This window comes from Brachyistius frenatus, unplaced genomic scaffold, assembly GCF_029030835.1.
Source record: "Brachyistius frenatus isolate BFR_SWC_R1_liver_20210118 unplaced genomic scaffold, ASM2903083v1 Contig_33, whole genome shotgun sequence".
Classification (NCBI taxonomy): Eukaryota; Metazoa; Chordata; class Actinopteri; family Embiotocidae; genus Brachyistius; species Brachyistius frenatus.
In genome coordinates this window covers 1,517,023-1,541,902 of record NW_027210632.1, presented here as the reverse complement: position 1 = coordinate 1,541,902, position 24,880 = coordinate 1,517,023, and the positions used below count along the sequence as shown (strand labels likewise).

Sequence of the window (24,880 nt, the reverse complement as noted above, 5' to 3'; positions counted from 1 at the left end):
AATGAGTCACTTGCAAAATCTTGAATAAAACAGTATCCTCCCCCCATTGTTTTTCTTAGCAAGATGAGAGGTCTGTTGGCCCAGCGGAGTTCCCAGGTGGTGCTGTTTGAAAATGGGTATCAGGTGCTGCCCTCTTGTGAATTTCATGGGGTCATGTAGCAGCTCAGACCTTAGAATAATTACTTTATCCTGCACTAAGCACATGAAAACCATTCACTAAATAACTGATTATCAGCAAAGATAGACTATAAACATAACCCTGGACAAAAAAAATAATCCTATCTGTGTGTGTAATGGGTAACAGGTGCACTCCCTTCTGTTGTGTGCTGGCAGTTGCTCCTGCCAGCAACAAAATATCTGTTTGACATATTTTGTTGCCATTTTTTTGCAGACAACTCCTGCAAAGTACAATTTCAGTTTTAGTTGAATAAGATGGTATAGTTAGTCATATTTGCACCAGCAGTCTTGAGAGATATTACAAACAGAAAAAGGTTGCACATATTCACATTCATAACTGGCAGTGCTTCAGTAGCCCGTTGTCAGTGAGCAGCTTCCCTGCAGGTATCTCATTGACGTCACTGTCTTCCACTTGTAGAAATGCCATAAACCTTCAATAAAGGCAAGCTTGAAAGAAAGAGACACATTTGCATCGATTCAAGATTCAAGCTGGTTTTTTTTCGTTAAAAACAGTCGTGTTTTTGGAATAAGAGGTGCTCTGATGTCTGATAAATGAGTTTATTGCTCTTAATGTAATACCCAAAGGCTGAAAACTGAAAGTTAAAAATAAAATGGTGAATAGTTTATTCCCCAAAATGTTTGCTTCCTAAATTTTCAATCTGAGTGATTTCTGACATTCGCTATGTCTGTGTGCATGTATTTGTGTGTCCTGCAGGTTACTACACACACGTCTCCACACTGGCCGACGTCCAGGAAAACGTTATGGAGTACCTCCATGTTCTCAGTCGGCCAATGGTCATTAACCACGATCATGACATCATCTGGACCGAGGCCTACATGGACAGTGTGGTCAGTCTGCTTTACTCCTTATTAGTGTCCTTGCTGGGCAACACACCATTTTTTAATTTTTTTTTATCTTGCATTAGTATCATGTGGAATGCTTAATCAATGCTTACAAGCACACATATGTGTTTGCAGCCATGTGGTGACCAACAATTAACGCACTAGTAAGGGTTAAAGAAATAGCAACCACTACTTAGCAGCCACTTAGCCCTGGCTGACTCACTGCATAAAGCACCTTAATCAATAACCTGAATTAACCTTCACCATGCCAGACAAAAACAATCACCATGGTAACCACCTTAGCAATAATGACACACTACCAAAGTACATGAACACAAAAAACCTTGGAAAAAGGTGGATAGTGCTAGTTACTCAGAAAATCCAATACATATACTCAATGAAAGAGTATTATATTCTACATATTTCCTTTTTAGTGTATCCTCTCTTTCCAGTTACAACTACATCTCTGCCTGTCATTTCTCCATCCGTTATATCAGTTTCCATCTGTACCATGTGTGGCATATCATTTCATGCTTATTGTTTTTCCTTCCCTTCATCTCCACCCTCAGCTCTCAACTACACAAGAGGTAATCACATTTGGAGCTTTAGCTTTACCCTGATAAACTTCTTTTCCAAGTAACGTTAGCCATGTACAATACAGTGTGTAGTCTCCTCAAGTCTTGCTTTATCTTGTGTTTCCAGTCAAAATATATTTTAACAGGTCTTCTGTAGTTTCTTGTTAGTTCAGATCCTCTAGATAGATTCTAAGCCTAGTATAGTCAACTTTGATTGAAATCTGATGTTTAACATGCTGCTTTGAAATTGCTATATTATGACATTTATTTCAGACTTTTGAAACTTTTCTTCACTACTTTACTCATTAATGAACTCAATGGAAAGGAGGATATTTCTTTAAAAAAAAAAAAAAAAACTTCTTATCATTTCTTACTTTTTATATTTTGTAAGATGTATCATTCTTTGGTTTACATTTACGCATTGAAACATTATTTACGCCCCTGCCTCTAATATACGCTTTTGTTGGTTCACTTCCTTTTTCACCACGTGTTACTGTTTTTCATAATCAGTAAGACACATTTCTTGGAACCTTCCATCCTTTTCCCAAAACTGTAAGCACAAAACCCAACTTTTAAACTACATAAACAAAACATCTGACTCTTCTGGCAAAACCGAACTGTCGCCTGAAAACAGTTTCATCTGTGCTCAAAACCAAACTATGTTGTCAGATCATGCTCCAAGCCTGTCAAAATTAAAACACTACTGAGCAGTCATTACGCACTGCATCAAAAAATTGAAAACACAAAGTTCAGGACATGCAGTACCAGAAACCATTTTTGTATACAATACAGTGAATGCATTTTGAATTTCACGAAAAAAGAAAACATTTTATAACTCAGTGCTTTCAGCGTGGCTGTACAGTAAAAAAATATAGTTGTGGAAAAGACCATCTCTGGCTTATGGTGGACACAGAGATTCTGCTGATGTTAGGTTGTACTCTTTGTCCTGATTCCCTCATTGTCTTTCCGTGAACAAGAACATGGTCTGTTACAGAAGTTAGGATTTCATCAGAAATGTCTTTTTTTTAAATTTTTTATCTTGCTCTTCCTCGCCTCCCTCCTCTTCCTCCACGTGCCCAACCTCTTATACTCACTCTTCCTGTCTCTCCAATAGCTTCTGCATATTGATATGAACCCTCAACCGTCAACAACCTGTGCACAGTTGGCTGATATTGGTTTCGTCACATCATTTACAACAAGTGTCATCAATTTATAGTCGTTGTGTTTAAGCAATGACACTTGTGCTTTAATTGTGTTTAACTTTTGCTACGTGTGGCAACCATTATGCATCACAAGTGCATCACAGTGCAACATGTGTTTTAGTGAGAGAGAACGTGTTTAGAGTTTTGCAAAAACAGTCAATGAGGTCTGCAAATTGTGTCTAACTCTGTGAAACTTGTTCATGGTTTTGCCAAATAAGTGAGTGTTTTGATAAATGGGTTCAGGCTACTGAGTATTTGGTTCAGAGAATGGGGTTTAGTGTTTTGGCGATTCGGAAAAACTGTAACACCTGCTTTGTTCATTTACAGTTTTATTTGTTTGCCCATAAGATAATTTATTTCACTATTTAACAGCAGAGAGAGAAATGACAATGTATTTTGTGTGTGTGTCACAGCTGTTCAACACTCAGGCGCAAAGCCTGCTCCTGATGACCTCTGTAGCCATGCCTGTTTTCAGCAAGAAGAAAGAGACTGTACGTACTCATTTCTATCACCATTCATCCCATCAGCCAACAGATATCACCAGAAATGTTGTATTTATGTCCGTATTTTTAAAATATTAGATTGTAAGTATATGGGACTAATTAATCTAATGCTCTAAACTCGTAAAAGATAGAGAGCGTATTGAATCCTCTTTTGAGTTAGTCACCTTAACCACTGTCATAGTGTCACTGTCCACTTTATTCTACACTGTGGTGAACGAACTACTCAGATTCTCCCTTCAGTACACATACAGCAATGCAAAAATACTTAATTACAAGTAAATGTCCTGCATAAAAAATCCTACAGAAGTAACAATTCAGAAGTATTAGCAGCAACATCTAATTAAAGTATTAATGTATAAGTTCTGGTTTGGTCGGTCTGACTTATATTTTATTATATCTTACATCATTAGATCATTAACAAGTTATAGACATCTAAAATGTAACTCTTACTACCTATGGCTCTTTGTAAAATGACAGAAGCCAAAAAGACTGGAAACCACTGGTTTAATCCTTTGCAATGTGTTGAATTTCAACAGCTTGTTAAAATATACATAGTGTTAAATTTTCATCCTAAAACTAAATCTGTCAAATAAATGTAGTGGAGTGGAAACACGAACGTAAAGTTTAAGTGTCTCAAAAATGTTAAGTACAGTACTTGAGTAAATGGATGCTTTGATCACTAATTCTTTGTTTTTGACTTTATAAACCTTCCTATAGTTATCTCATGGGATTCTGCTGGGAGTGGTAGGGACTGATGTGGCCTTGAAAGAACTGATGAGATTAGCTCCGAGATACAAGGTAAGCTGTCTTTGACACAGTGTACCATGCGCTGCTCTTCCTCATTACTCTACTAGTGTAATGTTAACTCTTCACATGCTAGAGCTCAGCATTATACTTTCATGTGTGTGACTGCATCCTCAAGCCTGTCTGTATTTCCAGCTGGGTGTCCATGGTTACGCCTACCTCATCACCAATAACGGGTACATCCTGTCTCATCCTGACCTACGACCTCTGGTACAGACAAATGTAATTCGCCTCAGAGATGAATGCAGTAAACCAAACATAAAAGAAATTAAGACATGGTTCTGTTTTTTTTTTTGTTTTTTTTGTATGTTTGTGTTTATGTTTGTGTGTGACAGTATAAAGAGGGGAAGAAACTGAAGCCTAAACCCAACTACAACAGTGTTGATCTGTCAGAGGTGGAATGGGAAGACACGGAGGAAAAAGTAACGCGCACACACATATTTGTTGTCCTTTTCATTTCTTTGTTTTCTTCTCGCTGTGTGTCAGTGTGACTGAATGTGTTTGGATCCGACATGGTGAAACTCTTGAATCACTGACTATGTGATGTCTGTGTTTTAGCTGAGGACAGCCATGGTTAAAGGAGAAACTGGGTCTATGTCTTTAGATGTGAGAGCTTCAGTGGATAAAGGAGTGAGTACTTTAATTGTTTTGGATCTCTTTGTGAAAGAGATGTACCAGATGGATCTCTATCTCTGTGTTTATTAAACTGTGTCCGTCTCTGTCTCCCACAGAGAAGAGTGATTTTCTTGAAGAATGATTATTTCTACACTATCATCAATGAGACACCGTTCAGGTTTGTGTGATTGCTTATGTTTTAAAACTTTTATATTCACCATATTCAACAAAGCAACTCATCTACCTATGTGAAATAATCAATCACAAAAGCCTAGCAGTAGATATATAAACATTAACTGTTCAATCATATAGGTACATATTTATTTACCTTTGATCATGAGCATGGTTGATTCTGAAAGTAACAATGAGTTTCTTGTTACATTTTATGTTTCCTTTTTAAAACTTTTCCACATCATGTAATAGGAAGTAAAACCTTGTTCTCGTCTCTGTGTTGACAGTCTAGGTATAGTGCTGACTCGGGGATATGGAGAGTATATCTTCATAGGAAATGTCTCTGTTGAGGAGGGTGAGTTTTCCTCCTCTGTCTCAGTTTATCTGTATTTGAAGCTGCCTTCTTCACTCTTCTTCGCTCATGTCTTCTTTCATTTATTTCTTCAGGTCTTCACGACTTACTGGCTCCTGATCTGACCATAGCCAGCGAGTGGTGAGTTTAACTTACAGGATGCAGATGCTGCAGTGTAACAGGATGTAGGTTCCCAGAACAATTTTTGCTTGATCTATTTGTTGATCTACGTTTGCGTGTGTGCTTGTAGGACCTACTGTGAGACTGACATTGACCCAGCACATCGCAAGCTTAGCCAGCTGGAAGCTGTGATCCTGTACCTGACCGGCAAAGAACCAAATCTGGAGTGTGAGTAAAGACTTCCTTTTTCAGCATATTTATCAAGTGAGTTTGGATTTCATATAGGAATTCTACATGTTTGCATCTAAACTGGAAATCAAAGAACAACCTAACATGCCATTTAAACGTTGCCTCTTTTTTTTTTTTTTTTTTTTACCTTTAATTTCTGTCTTTTTTTGTTTCTTTTTTTCTTACTCATCAGTCATTTATGACCATTATAATTAGATTCATGTTTTCCCTCTTGTTTCTGTCAACAGGTGATGTGCAGTTGATTCAACAGACTCTGTTTGATGCTGTGGTTACGGCTCCTATGGAAGCCTACTGGACCGCTGTTATGCTCAATGCATCTAGGTGAATATCAACATGCATGCACGCCCACATAAATGTTCTTTTAATTCAATAATAGAGCTATTTCCTACTTGATCAGTAATTTTATTTTTCCTAATATATTGCTTGTCCCCGTCTATCTGCTCCACCTCTGTCTCTCCTGCTCCCTCTCAGTATGGATGACGGAGTAGAAACAGCTTTCCTGGGGACCCGCTCAGGCTTGTCGAGATTCCAGAGATATGCTGGTATTGAGAAAAGAGTTGCCAAGTGAGGAAAAAAAACTACTTTTTCCTTTCAAATAAATAAAAAACATTCAAATGTAATGTCACCAAATTATTACATCCAAAATCCACCACAAACTGAGGTTAAAAAAATGTGTGGAGACAGTTTATTTCAGTGTGATGGCAAATAAAGAACCCAATTAAAGATATTACACCCTCATGCGGTCAAATAAAGGTCAACCAGACCTAATGCCACATGGTGACGGGTCTTCAAGTCAGATGTTTGTTTGAGAAACAGTTTTCTCCAAAGAACACCAGTTACGGGGCAATTATTTCAGGCAACTGATTAAAGATTACGGAAGCATCTCCCATCTTTAATTTAGGGTGAGTCTGCATTTAGACATCGAGATCTTGAGATGTAACAGCTGAAACCATGCTGACTGTTTATAATTTCAAACAAAGTACTATTACTTACTTATTACTATCATCATTTTACTCAGTAATATTTGTAAACTATGAGTATAATAGATATAAGCCCTCAGTCAATTTGAAACTGAACTGAAATTAACTATATGTTGATCACTCTATAACAGAATGTACATTCTCTAAAATTCATCTTTTATTTTCCACTTTATCTCATAGCTTTTTACTTGCTGTTTTTTTTTTTTTTTTTGCCTCCAGTTATTCACACAATAATATGCTTGTCATGTTTCCACTTTCACTCCATCTTTTTTCATTTTTTTTTTTATCAAACCTGCAGGTTGTCTTTTTGCGTTTGTCATACCTCATATCGTCCTCTTCTTCCTGTGGTTAAGTAGCGAGTCGTTCTATGAGCTTATTTTTGTCTCTCCCCAGGTCTTTCCTGACCTCCACAGACAAGGAGAATATGTTCACGTTGGACCATTTCCCAGTGTGGTACCGCAGAGCAGCTGAGTACCCTGCTGGAAAGTTTCTATACTACTTGCCCAAACAGGACACGAGAGGTAGATGACGTATCTTTACTTAGCATACTCGCACACAACACTATTTGTGCTTTTTTTTTTTTTTTTTTTTTAACAGTTTTTGTAGCCATGTTTAGGAAGTTAAGCCAAGAATCTCTCAGTGAGGTAGACACAGAAAAGCTGCTGGAAATAGAGAAATGTCACAGTGTATACTATTTATGTAGTTTACATCAATAGGGTCAAGACCCAGGTTTGGAAAACGTGTGGCAAAATGCCCAGAAGATGTCAGTTCTAACCTGATAGATATACTAAGGTTTATTCTTCACCAAAGTTTATTCATTATTCAGGGAATTTTGCTGTTGAAGAAGCTGACGATTCATTAAGCATTAATCAGCGCCCAGAGTGAGAAAGTTAATGGCTACTGACATCATGTTTATCATCACATCATACTAACTCCATCTTTATTTGTAGATGAGAAATCAAAGTCAGAATTTGAACCTGGTCCTTCTCTGCCTCTGGATTCAATTTTCTCATTTAGCTCTACTGGAATGAAATGTATTTTTTAAGGGGTTTTAAAAAAACAAAACATATTTACTACAAAGCGCTATGGACAGCAACAGAAGACAGGAATGTGAATTCAATCTTCACTATAAGGCAGAGTTACATGTCTTATGTTAAAAAAAACAGTCTATTTAATGCACCCTTAGCTTGTGAGAAATGCATACAGAAAAAGCATGCACATGTTGTTGAATTTAAGCTTTTGTGATACATAATGTGTGTGTTGAGTATCAAATTGTTATTGTTCACATAAAAAGTAGCTCTCTCAAATGTTATTTTTTTTCAAAGTAGCTGGCAGAGGAAAACAAAAAGTTGCGACCCCTAATTTAATGAATATGTGGTTGATCACAATTCTTTCTTTTTTTTAATGAATAAACACAGAGTTTGTGTATTTATCTACCATTTAATGTACCTTGAAATATATGATATGTAATTTGTAGAATCCCATATGTACAGAAGGACTTTAAGGGTAGTTGTTATTTACCCCAAGGTCAAAATTTAAAATTATGTAGCTGCTATATGCATCTACAGATTATTTTAAATCTTGTCATTATATATCAACAGTTTGTAGAGTTTGAAGCTCTTTTTCTAAATTGTAAAATATGTTTTATAGTGTGTTTATATGGATACACTGTTGAAATACAAACCAGCCCTCTGTAAGGGTTATGGTGAATATAGTGTGTTGTTTCCAGATATATTCAGGGACTATGAGGCTGACTATAGTGCCCCCTCGAGTGCAGAAGAGGTGGAGCACCTAGCGGAGGAGGGAGGGCGAAAGGCGGAGAAGGAGGAGAAGGAGGAGAAGGAGGAGGAGGAGGGTAGAGGAAGACTCTTAATGATACTTGGCATGCCTCCTCTTTTTAATCTATCCTGTATTTCCTCACCCTTGAGTTCAAGATGTCAATTGCAGTGGCTGCTGTCTTCCACTTGTTTCTTGCTTTGTCTTTCCTCTTTTTTCATCACACATTCTATCTCTCTCTTTCTCTCTCTGCATGGGCATGCAAGTCAAGTATGGGAACCTCCTCTCCTCTCCTAGGGAGTTAGTAAACTTTCTTGTTCATTCTGAGCCATTTTAGTTTCACAGTTTGCCGCCATTATTGTTTTCACCATGTCGTTATGTTACTACATCGATAGCACAGAAGTGCATGACTGTCTCTCAGGCAAAGACTAGCTTTGCCTCAGAGGAATGAATAACAGGAATATAAACACAGGGCACATAGAAAAACATAATACACACACGCACAGTCCTTCTGTTATGAATGTATTATTCGATTAGCTTTTGTAATCTGTGTTACATAATGCTTAAAATGTTAATCTGGCTGGACTCGATGGCTCGCTGACAGTTGGCATCTGCTGGCACGAAGGCTGCAAATAGATGTGCATGAAATGCATTTAATATTACCTCCCCAGTCCAAGTCAGTCTGTCACCCACATATTTTCAACCACATTTTGGCATTTCTGAACTAAGATTTCAGTTGTCACTATCACTGGGAGTGTTCGTAGACGTATAAAGAATTGTTAAATGTGAGAGAAAATTTAATAATTCTGAGAACATTTTCCAAATTTTTCATGCTGCAAGCATGTGCAGCACTCATGCATGTGTATGTTTTGAACAAATGCATGTACACATAAAGTATATTCATGTATTCATACTGCAGACTCTTACTACTTGTGTGTGTGTGTGTGTGTGTGTGTGTGTGTGTGTGTGTGTGTGTGTGTGTGTGTGTGTGTGTGTGTGTGTGTGTGTGTGTGTGTGTGTGTGTGTGTGTGTGTGTGTGTGTGTGTGTGTGTGTGTGTGTGTGTGTGTGTGTGGTGCTTTACCAACAGAAAGGATAGTGATTTCTGCCACTGCTGCCACTGTGACGGTGGGCAAGAAAACTGCCATCGTTGGAGGTAGGGTGACAATTACGTTTCAACACACTTCCTCAGCTCTGTCTTTCACATGCACGCGCGCGCACACACACACACACACACACACACACACACACACACACACACACACACACACACACACACACACACACACACACACACACGCACACACGCACACACGCACACTGTACGCCACTGCTGGATTTCTTTTCCCCTCTTCGTTTTAATTTCATATACACTGTTTTCTTCCTTTTAAAGTTCCCTTTTCTCTTTGCAAAGTGCCCATTCCTTGCACATTGAAAGCATTCTGCTCTCTCTTGTACTTTCTCCTCTCTCTCTGTCTTTTCTTGCGGTTTGACTTTCTGCTGGCTGTTAAATTTCCTGGTTGATTTGCTGGTCAAATCTGGACTGGCTGATTGAATGTTGATTGCTTGTAGCAACACTACCATTCTGCATTTTGGTTTCGACGTGCTGATTTCTCAGCAAAACTTTGCCTTTTGGAAGTGATTCAGCTTAGATTCGATCCCCGGATGGTGATGTATGTGATCTTTTTTCTTAAAGTTTAAGGAGTTGTCGTTGCCTGTGCTTCGGTATGTATGTAACTCAGAAACATCTCGCCTTTATAGTTCATAGTTTCTGGCTTTGTTTCGCTGCCTCCTGATGTGTGCGAGTGTGTGTTTGTCCTACTAAGCCCCTCTGTGACTGACCCACTCATCAGTCATAATTATTTACTGAGACCCCCTGGAGCGGCATCATCAGAGCCTGTGCGAGTGTTTACCTGCATTGGTTTGTTGTCTCATTATGCCGACACACAGACAGAGAAACACTGCACTTAAACACAAACACACGGCCTTATCTGGTTTTAACAGCTTTTCGTAGAAATCGTCTCTGGTGTGAAAATCATGTTATATTTGTGGGAGTGTAAAACAGGCTGTGTAAAACAGGGGAGCAGGGTGAAGTGAGAAAGAGTTCAAAATAGATGTGTTTCAGTCCCTCTCTTAATCACACTGCCTGTCATTCTTACTATTTCTCTTTTTTCTCCACTTTGCTTCATCCTCTCTGTCTCTGTGTAGAAACATTACAATATGTTATATTCACAGCTGTAGATTTCCATTAGCCTATAAACTAGATATGACAGACAGATGTGAAATAACTATTTTCATCTACAACCAATATTTCATGTAAGTTCAGTATTAAGGAAATCTATTCACAGGATGAAAAAAATATATATATTTTTTTTATAAGTGATATAAATTAATGTAGGGTTTTGACTTTCCTGAAAAAAATGCAACAGGGTTGTTGTTTTTTTATGTATGCTGATGGTAGGTTGTCATATGATGACCGCCAATTAGGGGAACATTCAAAGGTCATTGATTATCCAAGTTCATCCCTGGATGACAGGTGGCACAATATTTTTCTACTAGCTCCCTTACTCCAACAAAAACAGAGGGAACGGGTGTATCAGTGTTTTATAGACCTGCTTTTTCTGACTTCTGAGAAACACACACACACACACACACACACACACACACACACACACACACACACACACACACACACACACACACACACACACACACACACACGGCTCACTGTTTCACCCTCTTTACGTCTCGCTTTTCTCAGTTTCGCCCTCCCTATAAGCTGTCAGACACGTCTCCCTTCACTTCCCCCAATTTTTTTTCTCCCTCTCTCTCCCTGCCTTTCTTGTCTTGTTAGTCGCCTTTCCCTGTCATGTCTTTCGCTCTCGTATCCCTTTTGCTCTTTTAACTTCCTCCATCACGCTCTGTCTCTGGCACGGGTGGCTTTCTTGTCGGGAGGGACGTTCACCTCCTGAACATAACGGGATCAAATATTTAGAAGCTGCCTACTCAGGAAACACACACTCATAGCTGCACTCTGCACCTTTGGCATGACTCTTATGCTTGTAGTGTGTGTTACCCTCAGACCTCTGCTTTTACTGTAAAATTAGAAAACACACTGTAAAACCACTTGGTAAAATGCAGACATGTACCATTGTGAAAACAGTGCAGTCACTTCATATTCAGTTACTTGTTCAGTGACAGCAGCTCAGAAATTTGCAGAAAAAAATTGTCTAAGTCTTGGTTATTTAGTTGACTGAATAAATGACTACCCTTTATATGTGTTGCAGGTTTTGTGTGCAGCAAATAATCTTGTAGCCTTTTGAAGATTAAGTGAGAAGGAACCCTGTAGCCTCAATGCTTCTATTTTATGCTGCAAAGTTGTATTTCAAATGGGAGATGAAACTATGTTTTTGTTTTTTTCTGTGAATGCAAATCATTTTCAATATTTGCATGGCTGTAAGCAGCTAAAAAGGCTGTTATTCTATTTATAACCACTGAGTGTCAGTGTTTATCTGAGAAGAATATGGGCAGTAGTGCTTTCTGTGTTTTGCTTTCTTGCTGATTTGGGTGGCAGATTTAATTTCTCCTCCTTTTGATGAAGGCCAAGGATTTTGTATGTCAGAGGCTGATCCAAAATCAGTCAGCAGTGACAACGAAAACACTGTTTATACTGTTCTAAGGTTCAGCAATGGATTAGTATATCTGTGTGGCAGAAGTGACAGGCTGTATGTAAACAAACCTAATACGCTCGTACCGACAGAGAAACCGGCTGAGAGAAAGAGCGATAAGTGGGTAAATAAAACAAGACTGTAAGAAGGAGAGAGTATGTGAAAGAATAAAGGATAGAGAGAGGATATTTTACATGAAGTAGGAGTAGAGGCAAGCTGTGAATAAGGATAGAAATGAGGGATAAAAGGAGGTAAGGACAGGGGAGGTGAAGGAGTGAAAAAGGAGACAGAGGAAAGGAAAAAAGAGGGCAGAGATGAGAGAAAAGAAAGTGAAAAGACTAAACAAAATGTCAGGAGAAGAGGCAACAGTAAGATAAATTGAGAAAAGATAACTGAAAGGTGAGAGGAGATGAGAAATAAAGAAAGGTGAGAGAAGATAGAGAGTAAGGGATAGAATTTTTTTTTAGATAAGGTACAGTGTACAGAGGACTTATCATGACTGATTTACTGTATGCTCTCAGTTGACACTGTATTTATTCTACCTCCGACTCTCTTTTACCTTGCAAGTAATTTCTTCCATTTTAGATTAGAAAAGCCTACGAGGGTATTTTTCACCTACAAACGTCTAAACTTACTCAAGATCTACTTTATTTTGTGATATTTTCAGTTATAGTTAAAAAAAAAAAAGAAAAAACAGAAGAGTTGTTGTAGTCTTTCAAGCCTTTGCCATTGGTCTGGGTATAAGTTTAACATAGTTGTGATATGTTTTATTTGAAATCAATGCATAATGACCAGAAAATGCTTCGTCACCATTAGCAGATCATCATCACCGTCATGATCACAATCGTCATAATATAACAACACACCATCGATTTCTGGGCGGTGGAGTCTCAAGAGGCCCTCAGTCGTCATGGCTGCTGCAGTCTTTTACGTAACAAACTAGAATTTATTATTCTTTAAACGCACACACACACACACACACACACACACACACACACACACACACACACACACACACACACACACACACACACACACACACACACACACACACACAGGCTGTAGGAACAAGATTGAGCTAGCTAATATATTAGCTACCAACAACACAAGACCTGCAGACCAGGAGGGGTGGAGAGAGGACAATGTTTCAAGATCCATGGACAGAATTTAACTGCTGCTTTCGTTCAGGCGCTGAAGTTCAAGGCTGTGTTATACTTCTTATTTAAAGCCAACATGTGTTCACGCATGCTTTTTACTTGCTTGCATCTTTACATTAGTGAGGTGGACATTACTGTTGAAGTGTGGCCAGGCTTAATTCACAATGTAGACTCGACCAGGAGGATGAGATTTGCTCTTAGGTTATTATTCAGCTTCCTGATGTTTTATGTGATATGTCCTGCCAGCCCCATTCTCCTGCAAATTCAATTTGTATGCAACTATTCTGGGTTTTAACTGCTGATACAAGAAGTAGTATAATTGTATTTGCTGTATGGCTAAATGTGTAGAGGTCAGGATGGTGGATAACTGCATTTTCAACATTTGTTTCTCTAAAGATATCGGCTGTGTCTCAATTTGCGTACTTCCATTAGTACTCTCATAGTTGAACATTTGCTTGCGTGGTGCCTGAATTTTGACAGCATAGCAGTGTCGCACAGAAGTTGTGCACTTCATATTAATGACCGTAACATTTGAATGTGTCATCCGCCGACATATCTGCCGGTTTTGTTTTGTTAATCTACTAAAAAATCAAAACCTGTCTTCTTGCCCCCCGTTTCATTCTCATAACAAACATACTGATGGCTTCTACCTGACAACAGTATTGTGATACTTAGTGAAAAATAAACACTTTTATGGACATATACAACTTGCATTTGTATTGTAAGGTGCTCGTCACAATAGCTGCAACTTACTTGGACGCTAATTTCAGCTGTTTGAAAACAGTTTCCGCTATGAAACCAAGATGATGACCATTGAAAGTGAAAAGTGTCCAGTGTTTCATACTCAAGTTTTTGGATTGCTTTGAGTCCTTCTATCTGAGTACTTGTAGTTCACTGCATTTACTCATTCAAAATAGCAGGTGTAAGTACGCAAATTAAGACAGCCATTAACTTTGAAATGTTTATTATTTAGCTATGATCTAAGCTCCTGTGATCAAAGCTTTTCCCTCTTAGTTTAGTCGCTATATATTAACCACAGTTTAAGCATACTAGTTATCATATTTGAATATTGCAGAAACAATAATCATTTAAAAAAATGTTTGAGCTAAACATCTTGTCGACGAGGATGTTCTCACTGAAGTCTGGACAGCTACAATAGAGGCAGAATGCGTCTCCATAAATGCTTCTGCTGTTAAGTTGCATTCTGGAAAAAATATTGAGGAAATATCGCTGGTGCTACAAAAAAATATTGTTAGACTCTATGCCAAATAATGTCACCCTGATAAATGGGGGGCCATTTAACACTCTCCATCCAAACTCTGGCTTCCTTCCAGAAACGTTACCGACTACTGAGCACAAATAAATGGACACAACAAAAACATGTTACAGAGATAGTAAAACCTAAAACAATGCATAGAATATATTAACACAACAAAAGATGTACATCATGAATTGATACAGGAAACCATAAACAGTTACATCAAAAACATTTGGGGATCGCTGGGCCAACACACCACAGACTAGTATAATAATATTTATCTGCATTATACCCAGGTATAAGATAACACACTATTAATATAAGTTTATGTCCAGCCAATCAAAAATTGAGAGGGAAATACAGTTTTACTGTAGAAGGGGCAATATGCAATGAATGCCACTTAAATAACTGAATAGACATTTGTCCTACTCTGCTAACCATAATATGTTTACATAAAGGACATAAATCAGGATGCTAATGAAAACGCTGTGTAAAGCACTGAGAAATAGTGATTACTTTTTCTAACAGAAGGACTCTTTGGCAGTGACGAAATGTTCTGACACAATTTCCATTGCATATTGCAGACCTTTCAAGAAAAACAAAAGGGCGATAGTATGAGAGAAGGGATGGGTGATGGGAGAGGATGGAGGTGGAAGTTTTTAAGGAGTGTGAAAAACCTTCCACAAATAGAATTGGATGGAGGGATGGATCGAAAGATAGGGGGAGGGGGGGATTAGCAGCGTTTTTTTTCCCGTTTTTTTTTTTAAATCCCTCTTTCTTTACAATCCCTCTGGGTAAATTGTCCATCTCAGAAAGGGAGAGAAGGAGGAGAGGAAGGAGAGAGAGGCCAGAGGGGATCTGATCAGGGAAATAAAGTGCAGGAGTCTGAAGTTTGTAGTCCTTTTGATTAAGTTTTTCATCAGGGATCTCTGAGATCTTTTTTTTTTTCATGCCATAGTAGCAAATATTCACCTCAGGGGTGAAATCAGTCTGAAAATGAGTTCTCAACAAAGAATATTTGCTTTAAAGCAACATCTGTGGTCCTTTAAACCCTTTCTGATCCAGAGACGAAGTCCAAGTAACACAAGAAAATTACAGTGACTGCTTTTCTCCACTGTGATAGGAGGCTTTTGATCTGTCCAGACATTGATCAGGACCATTTAACAAGCATCTAATAAGCAAGATCCTTTGTCTGAAGAAGACAAATACAGCAAATTCCAGTTAAATAGTTTGTTTGTACCCCATTGAGCTCACTGAAAAGATCCATCGCAGACATAGCTCCACTGTGGGACAGTCTGAGCATATAATTAGGCCACAGAAGATCCAGAGGAAAAGTGAGATCTGGTCCAAACAGGGAAAACGTCCCTGATGGATTAGAAATGTCCGGTGATCACTGACTGATCATTTTGTCAATCCAAACGGTTTCCTGTTCTCCCTCAGCAGACAGGAGACTCTTTTGTCTTTGATTTTTCCCTTGAACACTTGATCAATCCACAGTATCCTCTCTGTAGCAAAGCAGCAGAGAGACTTTGAGTCTATAAATTTCTCAACATTAGTCATTTCCTGGGGTCTTGGAGGTTCAAGAGAGAATCCAAGGAGGATTAGGCCAGAAGAGGGTGAAGGGTTCAGGGCTGTGGTCCTGGTTTCTTGGAGGAACTAGTGGCATTGGAGAGGTTGAGAAGGAGAAATATGCAAATAAAATGGGAACGGGGCACCATTCTTCTCAGTATGTTGGCCCACTCTGTGAATCCCTGATATTTCGGTCTAGGTTTACAAATACTGACTGACCATACTCCATCAGCTTAAATGATATGTGTCATACCAAATAATTTCTACTCCCAGCCAATATAGTGGTAAATTCAGCAGCAGTAGGTGACTGGTATGCAAGTTGGATGGATGATTGGTACCAAATTCTGCAGTGAGAATGGGTCCAAATGGATGAGAAAATCAGGGAGCAGATAAGGTATGTGTGTGAGGGAGAGTGTTAGAGAGAGCGACAGAGAGGGAGGAGGTTAAAAATAGAAAAAGGACACAGAAAGGAATACAAAAAGTGGGTGTCAGTTTGAGAGTCAGAGGGAGAGATACTATAACTGTCTGTGTATAAAACAAGCTCTTCCATCTCTCTCCTCTTTGAGCCCTTTTAATTTTCACCCCTTCCAACCTTCACCCTTTGGCATGCCAGCCCTCCCCCGTCCAGTCATTCCTTTAGGCCACAGAGGAGATCTGTTTCTCCTCCCTGTCTTCCCCATCGGCCTCTCCGTCTCCCATCAGCGGCTGCCTCTTCTTCAGCTCTCTCTGGTATTTGGCCATCAGAGAGGCGTAGATGCAGCCGTAGGCCGCGGCAGCAACCATCATGATGCAAACGATGCCGCACACCACGCCGGCAATGACCACTGTGCCGATGGCGCGGCGCACGCTCACAGGTCGGTAGCGGGCGCGGACACAATCTGGTGGGGCGTCCCCGCCTCCACCTCCTCCTTCGGCACCTCCTGTGGAGTCGTCACCCGCGTTGCCACTGTTGTCTGAAATCGGTGTGACCCCACTGGGATTAAGAGCATTCCTGCTGCAGGGAGGACCACCTCCTTGTCCAGAACGAGAACCCTCACCCCCTCCTCCGTTCTCATCTTCAAGTTGGAGGCAGTAGTTGAACATTTCCACGGGAACGCCGCGGATGTCTCGCCCACGCAGATCTTTCGGTAGCGTGCACTCCACTGCATCCACCTTCCCCCCTAACAGACAGAGAGGAAGGGAGGAAGAGACAAGAGGACAGGAAGAGGTCATTTTTAGAATGCCTTATGCCTGTAAAGCACTACCAATTAACTAAAAAAGGGGGTAAAACAGGGTGGAGGGGGTATCACCAGGATGAGTCATACATCACTTAACACACGCACAGTTTGCTGTGCCCTCTTCACTAAATTGGAGATAGCCTCATCTGAGCCCTTCTATAATTCACGAGATGACATGCTTAGCTTCTGCACAGCTCTGGAAGAGACAAAAATCGGAGTCATTAATTCCCACAGGCGGCAGGAGGGCGGAGAATCTGCTTTGTTATTATCACATGTGCATGTGTCTCCAAACATAGTACGCTTCTCAAGGTTGGGTGTTCGAAAGCCATTGATCTGCACTCTCCGATAGGTAGCGTTTGAGTGTTTGAGAGAAACAATGCGATAAAGGCGGAGGATAAATAGTGAGAATGAGAGAAGTGGCATTTAGACCCCAGATGTTTTTATCTCAGCGTGTGACAAAACAATCCCCCTTGCAAACACATTTCTATCTCCACATATCTCCAAATATTACGTCTGCGTGTGCTCTGAGTGGTTTGAAGTCACCACAGGCTGCTGTCACCAAGCTTTTAACACTTGTTCGGGGCTTTGTCTTGCTTTTCCTTTACACAGAGCGTGCATCACGTGCCCTTTAAACAGCCACCGTCACGATTTCACGTTCAACTTTGAATCGTTTCCTTGTTGTTGTTGTTTTTTTTTACTCTGCTGCTCTGATGATTATTAAATCATCACTTCCACCGTGCGTCAGTCTTCGTCTGAAGGGTGCTGAGCTGAGCTGAAGTATCGGGCCCAGCAAAGCAGACGAAGACAGGAGAATGGAGTAGGAAGGAGAAGAGATGCTTCATTAGCGGGGCAGCTGAGGCCCAAGGCGCTGAGGTGAATGTAGATTTTTACACATGAGGAGACAGCGGAGAGCAGCTGTGGTTATCTGATGTACTAACAGCCTGCAGAGACACGAGGATACAGTACGCAGAAGCACACAATGAGTGCGGTAATGTGCATTCACACACTGACGCATTGACTAGCGAGAAGCGCAGGCATGCAGAAAAGGAAACAAACACCTAGCCGTATCTATCTCTGAGGTTAACTTCTACTTTCTAGTATCACTCCTTCCTGACTTCTTTTCTCCTCTCATCCACTACCTTGATTTAAATCATGCAGAGCCTTTCAAAGTTCTTGTAGCATGAATCAAACATGCACCTCTGTACAGCAGCCACTCCATCCAGTGTTTGAAATCGCGGAGGTTGCAGTCACACTCCCAGGGGTTGTGTCCCAGTTCCAGGTGTTGCAGGTTGGCAAGTGGCTCGAACGCTGCCCTTTCCAAACCGTGAAGCCTGTTCCCCGCTAGCGACAGCCACCTTTGGAAAAGTAATGATATTGAGTAATAATTAGTAGAAAGATTATTTACTCTTTTTATTCCCCAAATATTGAAATTTTAAATACATGTTCAAGGTTATATCTCACATGTGAGAACAGTTTTATCTGATGTAATGCTTAACAGTGGAAAATTAAGTCATTACATCACTGTTTCAAACATAACTTTGCAACAAAAAAAAAACTAACTAACATGAGCACTGCTGCTAACCTCTGTGCAAAGTGGTTAGCATGGGCAAAACGACCAGTGGATGACCATCTGCCTTGTAGGGTGCTTTCTGATATTGTTCACCCTCTTAAACTGACTCTCCTCTGACTACTTAACTTAAACTCCACAGGTTTTTTTTCTGTGGTCGATGTTTCACTATTTCTTTCAAAGTAATTCTGTACTAGAAATATCGTCTCTGAATCTTGCATTGCTTTTGGGGTGTGTAAGCGAGCTCTGGATAAAACCTATCGGTGTGTGCTGGTGTGTGTCTACCTGAGGCTCTGCAGCTCATCCAGTAGGCCCAGAGGAACCGAGGACAGACCGTTTAATGACAGATCCAGATTCTGAAGACCACCCAAACCCTGGAGAAACATCAAAACCAGGCCTTTGTCTCTGTGATACTGTACTGTACGCTTTCCATTAAACCCACTGGCTTTTCTCACTGTTGCTACAAGACACAGCTAAGAGCGTCACTTGATGGACAGATCTTGTCTAATTAACAGTCCCCAGTGAAGTCGTGACACAAGCTCATCCTACTGAATGTTTGGGTTCAGATAAAATTGGATGGAAGTGTTTAGCAAATGGTTTATTATTAATTTACCACCTGGACAGAAGCCCAGTCGTGTCAGTATATCTGCTCAGGTCAGCCCTGCTCAACAGAGCCCGTAGAGACGAACCCAGGAGCCGAGGCGGGTTAGCGTTACTGGTATCAGCCGGGGCCTTTTCTCCGCTTGTTAGTGAGCAGCGGTGCAGGCAATACCAAGTGTGGTCCTGTACAATCCACAGTACATACCTGGAAGAGGTCTCTGTCCATTACTGTCAGTGAGTTGTTGTGCAGAGTCAGTCTTGTCAGGTTGGACATGTCTCTGAATAATCCAGCAGGTAAATTATCCAGGTAGTTATTAGACAGGTCCAGCTCCTAGAACACACATGACATGTTCAATCATTCAGGTGATGTTCTTGTGAAATTTAACAAAAAGTTTCCAAAAGACTTTCTGCAAAAGGCCTTGAAGAATTTAAAAAATGTGATCCGCTGCTATAAAAACCTTTTATACTTTAAACTGACACTTCTGTTCAGAGTAACTTGTTGTGGGGTGTAACAATCCCCTTTAATCACCACTGTAGACATTTTATTTTCATTAACAACAAATAGACCCAACCCATGGTGTCAGACATCAGTGGTAGTCAATATTTGAAGAACAGAGGTGCCAGATGTTGTAACCAAGCAGTGACCAACAGTGATGTCACCTATTGCTTTGTGAACTGCTGTTGTGAAGCCTCGAGTTCGGATTTCGGCCTTCGCCATCTCGCTATTTTGGAACCAGAAATCACCATATTAGGATAAACTGGGGATGAACGAGCAGTGGATCTGGCTTGATCTGATTGGAAACTCGAGGACAATATGCCCCGCCCACCTGTAGCTGAAACCTGACTGCACCACAGGCCTGTCAATCAAACAGACAGTTTGCGGTGCATTGGCCTCACTTTTCAGACACGGAAGCTACATCCGCTTTTATAAATAACTCTATGGTTGTGACTAATGAGCTAATTTTAGCTGCAGTATTTTAAATGCCAATTTGGCTGACTCTGCAAGCCATATGCAAATAGTGAGCAGCCCCGCAAAACTTGAAAATGTCAACTTTTCTTAACTTTTCAGACTGAGAGCAGAGGTTGTACTCAGCTTGCTCAATATATCACTTCTTGTCCTGGGGGAATTTCACACTGTGAGGTCAGTGCAGTAAACACTGCACACGCCACAAAAAGCAACGACGCAACAACAACCCACAACAACCCACAACATGTGCAGCTACGAGGCGAAGAAAAACAATTAACAATAGACTGCAGACCTCCAGAGAGGAGAGGTTAGCGAAGGCAGAGGCTCCCAGTGAGGCAAGCTTGTTGTTGGCTAGCAGGAGGGAGCGGCTTCCCGGAGGCAGGAGGTGCAAAGGAGGTAGGGAGGAGAGACCCCGGCCCCCGCAGTCCACCACCCGGCTGTCTGTGGAGCAGAGACAGGGGGGAGGGCAGGAGGTGGCTGGTGGCAGCAGCGCAGCCAGGAAGCAGAGGACACAGAGGAAGACTGGAGGAGGAGAGATGAAGAAGAAGAAGAAAGAAAAAAAAAGCATTTAGTTCTTTCTGCGAATTATCATTTCAGTGATTGTACAAGAGGGACTGGAGATAAAGTGAACATTATCACTATAATTATCATTAGAAACTAAGCTGAAAAATCACCAGACACATGGTCAACCTACAGTAACTGTCTGTGAAATAGTCTATCAATCCTCCAGTTCATTTCAGAAATCCATATGAGGAGATGGAGTAACAACGAGGAAGTGGGAACTGCGACTATCTCTCATGTTAGTGAGGCTTTTAATGTTGTGTTAAATAGATGCCCAAATTCATGTAGAGTGGAAAAGATTAAAAAGAGATTCACAACAGCTCTGCCCTAATAAAACACCTTCCTGTGCCTGAGGCGGTTTCGTCTCGCTATTAAAATGCTACGCAGGAAATTTTTCATTGTCACGATTTTGCCCGTTTAAATTTCAAGAAACTGCCCAGAGAATCGATCTTCACTGTTTGTGCAATTTAAAATGCACAGTTTTGTCCATGTTTATACATCATGGAGAGCATTTCTGCTCTGAAACGTCCCAACACTATACTATATTAATTGTTCATCTGTTAGTGCGTGTATACGTGCAGCTTACTCTAACTGGTATTTCCTCGGCAGCAATCTATTCTGTATAGTCAAAAAGGCTGTGTGTTTATGAGCAACTGTCTTTGTCTTTTGTCTGCGAGTACTTCAGCCTGTCTTCATAGGCGCCCGTCAGGGAAATCCCCTCAGTTTTATTTCATTTTGAAATCATTGTTTCCCCGCAGACAACAGTCATTTCATCATTTCCACTCATTATCTCTGATTCTTTCTTGGCTTTTATCCTTCCTCTTTTCCTGGTTTCATCTCCTACTTTTTGCCCCTTTTCTGTATTTTTGTATTTTCATTAATTATTTTTTTCCCATTTTTATTTGTTTTCTGTCTGGATGAGCTTACATCTATCTGTCCCACTCTGTAATTCCCTCTCCCTCCCACTTAAGTCGCTTTATCTTTCTCATTCCCTTTCAGTCCAAGTCTCTCAGCACTGCTCTGTATTCCCTCAGTGTCTCGTTACAGCGGCTGACTTTGTTTCCATCCAATGGCTTATCAACAAGACTTATGCTTTATCTGTGTGTGTGTGTGTGTGTGTGTGTGTGTGTGTGTGTGTGTGTGTGTGTGTGTGTGTGTGTGTGTGTGTGTGTGTGTGTGTGTGTGTGTGTGTGTGTGTGTGTGTGTGTGTGTGTGTGTGTGTGTGTGTGTGTGTGTGTGTGTGTGTGTGTGTGTGTTAAGCAGCAACAAAGCGTGATATTAAGACAACTACTGTGTCTAAACTCCAGACACAGACACAGCACTTTTTACTTCCTGACAAGACTCTTTGCTTCACCAGCAGATTTCATCCCTTGCATCATCTGCATATTATTAGCATATATTTATCATTGTGCCACTGCCTTTTGGCACGCTACATCTCCCTGGTTGTTGTGTTTTTCTCTTTCTCTATTAGTCTGTCTGTTTTTCTCGACATTTGCCTTCTATCTCATTTTCTCCCTGCCTCCTCTTCCTCATAATCGAGACTTCATTCCTTTTCAGCGCACATATTGGCCATCTGGCTTTGAATGTGATGAAACTCAACGAAATAGTCCTTTACTACTGAGCCCGCACACACACACACACACACACACACACACACACACACACACACACACACACACACACACACACACACACACACACACACACAAAACACACACTCATGAAGATCATGAAATATGAGTGAAAGCGTAATGAGAGTCATATCATTCTTCTAAAGTGACTTGACTTTCCTCATGGCCTCTTTATATCCTCACTAAAAAAATATTGCCTTTGTTATAGCTCAGTGACAAAGAGAGTTTAGAAGATGTTTTGTATATTCCATTAAAATTATGTGTTATTTCCTTCAAACTAATTATAGTTTGACTTTCAGTGAGAGAAGGATCTATAATATAACTATTTCACCTCTCGATGGATCATAAACTTTAACCTAATTATATATGACTAAAAAGAAGGGTTGAGTTATATGTTGACTGAGCGTCATCACAAATTGATCTTGATTTTACATAAGAATTATGACCTTTTCTTACAGTGGGCACTTATGAAAATCACAATAGGAGAACTCCGTAGTATTCGAGCTGCCCAGAAAGTGATGAAAGTGGGACAATAAATCAGCATGCAAAATACCAGGAGTTTGAAACTGAAGCAGCTAAGTGGAATTCAGCCATCATTAATTTACACCTGTACTTTTCATATTGTAACGTGACAAAATATTTTTGTAATTCCTGTCAGATAAAATGATGTCGTTGCTTCTTGGTGTTCACCTACGCTTTTTTCTAATTTCAATCCTGTCGAGTTTCTCTATACCACATTTTAGGTGATGGTGGGTGGACTTTGTTAACTTTGGATCCAGGTTCTTTGCATTTAACACATATATGAAAGTGGAATAGATATTCTCATCTAGAAATCAACACCAAAGGGAATGAGCCTATTTAGCAAAATATTGAATTTAAATTTGCTTCAAAATCAAATTCATGTCAGAGCTGTGAAAGTCTCCTTCAAAGCAAGACTTTGATTTTAAAACACATACTTGTTCAGCCTTCTTTGAAAGCAAACAGTTTTGAATTCATTCCTAATTCAATTAGGCTTTTATACGTATCTCAACTCTTAGACTTTTTACCAGTAAATGTGCAAATACCAAACTTGTGTGAAGAATTCATATTTAGAGATAAATTTGATAATTCACTTTTCCTTGTACCATGGGCATTTGAATTTTTTTTGTACATAACAATGTTAACAGCTCTGGACCTCGTCTAGTTCTGAGTATATGAGCTCTCAGCAGTCTAGAAATAGCATCTTTTCTTGGACAGTTTTTTACCTGCCAGACAGAACACAACCTCTGTCGACCAGGACACGGCTCCATTTTACATTCTGATCCAAAAGGTTAAGAAAGCGAAGGCTGAGAGCGTGTGCACTCTCGCCTGTTCCCGCTTTTGTTATCCTCTCTGCTCCCTCCAATAGCATAATCCTAATCTGTTGGAAAAAATTAACTCTACTTCATAAATGGATGAAAGGAGAGATTTTAAAGTATCCTGAAAGTTTCCTGTGCTGTCTCATTTTGTAATGGAAATGCCTCACAGGGCCAATCTTTCACAGCAGCAGCAGCTGAGTAGGAATCTAGCCTGGTTTTGCTGCACAGTGGCTGTGAATTTCCCATAACAGGTTGGAGCTGTTTGAAAAGGTACAGAAGAGCAGGAGATTTTTGAGGACAATATAGCTCCGAGGTAGAAGCACTGTTATACAACTGAGAGTTTGGAGCTGAGCAGGAGGGATAAATTGTGTTTATTTTTCTGCTTTGCTCTCATGCAATGTCAAATTTCAAATTGCGGTCATCTTTGTGCACCAATCATCTCTCTCTGCTGTAATCTGTGCTTCATTTTGGAATGTTATTCTCCTTCCTGTTTTATTCACCACCCCTGTCTTCCTGTGCTACTGTACATTATAGCTCCCCCTCACCTGCTCACCATCCTCCCTCCCTCAATGCCGAAGCAGATCTTTCAACATTTATGAGTGGTTTTAGCTGCTCTCGTGGAGGAGGTGGTTGTTGTTTTTGGCTTATTTTAGCTGCTCCAAATCATCTCTGATGCAGTGCTCCACGCAGCCAAACCAGAAGGAAAATATTCTGCCAGTCAGACGAAGAAAGGGAGGTTCAGTCCAAATAAATTTAAGTGGTTCTGTGCAGTTTAAATCAGTCCAAACAGATTTGAAGACTGAATCTTTTATAAGACTTCCCTAACACATGCCATAAAAAGTGCTGACATTTTGGGGGAATGGAGGCTGGCGATGCTCTCAGTGATGGGAAACCGAGTAAGACACGGCATTAAAATGCAACAAGATGTTTCTGTTTGACTAAAGAAATACTTCTGAAGCACCGCTTAGAGCTCGTTGGACCCC

General features: G+C 40.3%; 2 protein-coding genes across 5 annotated transcripts in view; one reads left to right on the top strand and one right to left on the bottom strand.

The window, feature by feature from the left end:
- cacna2d4a (calcium channel, voltage-dependent, alpha 2/delta subunit 4a) overlaps positions 1-24,880 on the top strand; it is an 87,484-nt gene that overhangs the window by 14,336 nt on the left and 48,268 nt on the right. For 3 of the 4 annotated variants that reach the window (XM_069700308.1, XM_069700307.1, XM_069700309.1), the window contains exons 14-27: positions 893-1,026; positions 3,211-3,288; positions 4,018-4,098; positions 4,240-4,314; positions 4,440-4,526; positions 4,663-4,734; positions 4,836-4,897; positions 5,178-5,245; positions 5,338-5,383; positions 5,493-5,590; positions 5,839-5,932; positions 6,083-6,175; positions 6,985-7,112; positions 9,456-9,521. In XM_069700308.1, the coding sequence (XP_069556409.1) occupies positions 893-1,026; positions 3,211-3,288; positions 4,018-4,098; positions 4,240-4,314; positions 4,440-4,526; positions 4,663-4,734; positions 4,836-4,897; positions 5,178-5,245; positions 5,338-5,383; positions 5,493-5,590; positions 5,839-5,932; positions 6,083-6,175; positions 6,985-7,112; positions 9,456-9,521 (1,182 nt within the window). Of the gene's footprint in view, positions 1-892; positions 1,027-3,210; positions 3,289-4,017; positions 4,099-4,239; positions 4,315-4,439; positions 4,527-4,662; positions 4,735-4,835; positions 4,898-5,177; positions 5,246-5,337; positions 5,384-5,492; positions 5,591-5,838; positions 5,933-6,082; positions 6,176-6,984; positions 7,113-8,320; positions 8,668-9,455; positions 9,522-24,880 lie in introns of those variants that run through there. The other variant, XM_069700310.1, reaches the window with a different exon arrangement.
- Positions 12,775-24,880, bottom strand: part of lrtm2a (leucine-rich repeats and transmembrane domains 2a) — a 28,875-nt gene continuing 16,769 nt past the window's right edge. Inside the window, exons 3-7 of the mRNA XM_069700314.1 lie at positions 20,661-20,890; positions 19,607-19,732; positions 19,087-19,175; positions 18,432-18,589; positions 12,775-17,177 (exon numbers count right to left, since the gene is read on the bottom strand). Coding sequence (XP_069556415.1) covers positions 16,654-17,177; positions 18,432-18,589; positions 19,087-19,175; positions 19,607-19,732; positions 20,661-20,890 — 1,127 coding nt within the window. The 3' untranslated portion in view covers positions 12,775-16,653. The remainder of the gene's footprint in view (positions 17,178-18,431; positions 18,590-19,086; positions 19,176-19,606; positions 19,733-20,660; positions 20,891-24,880) is intronic.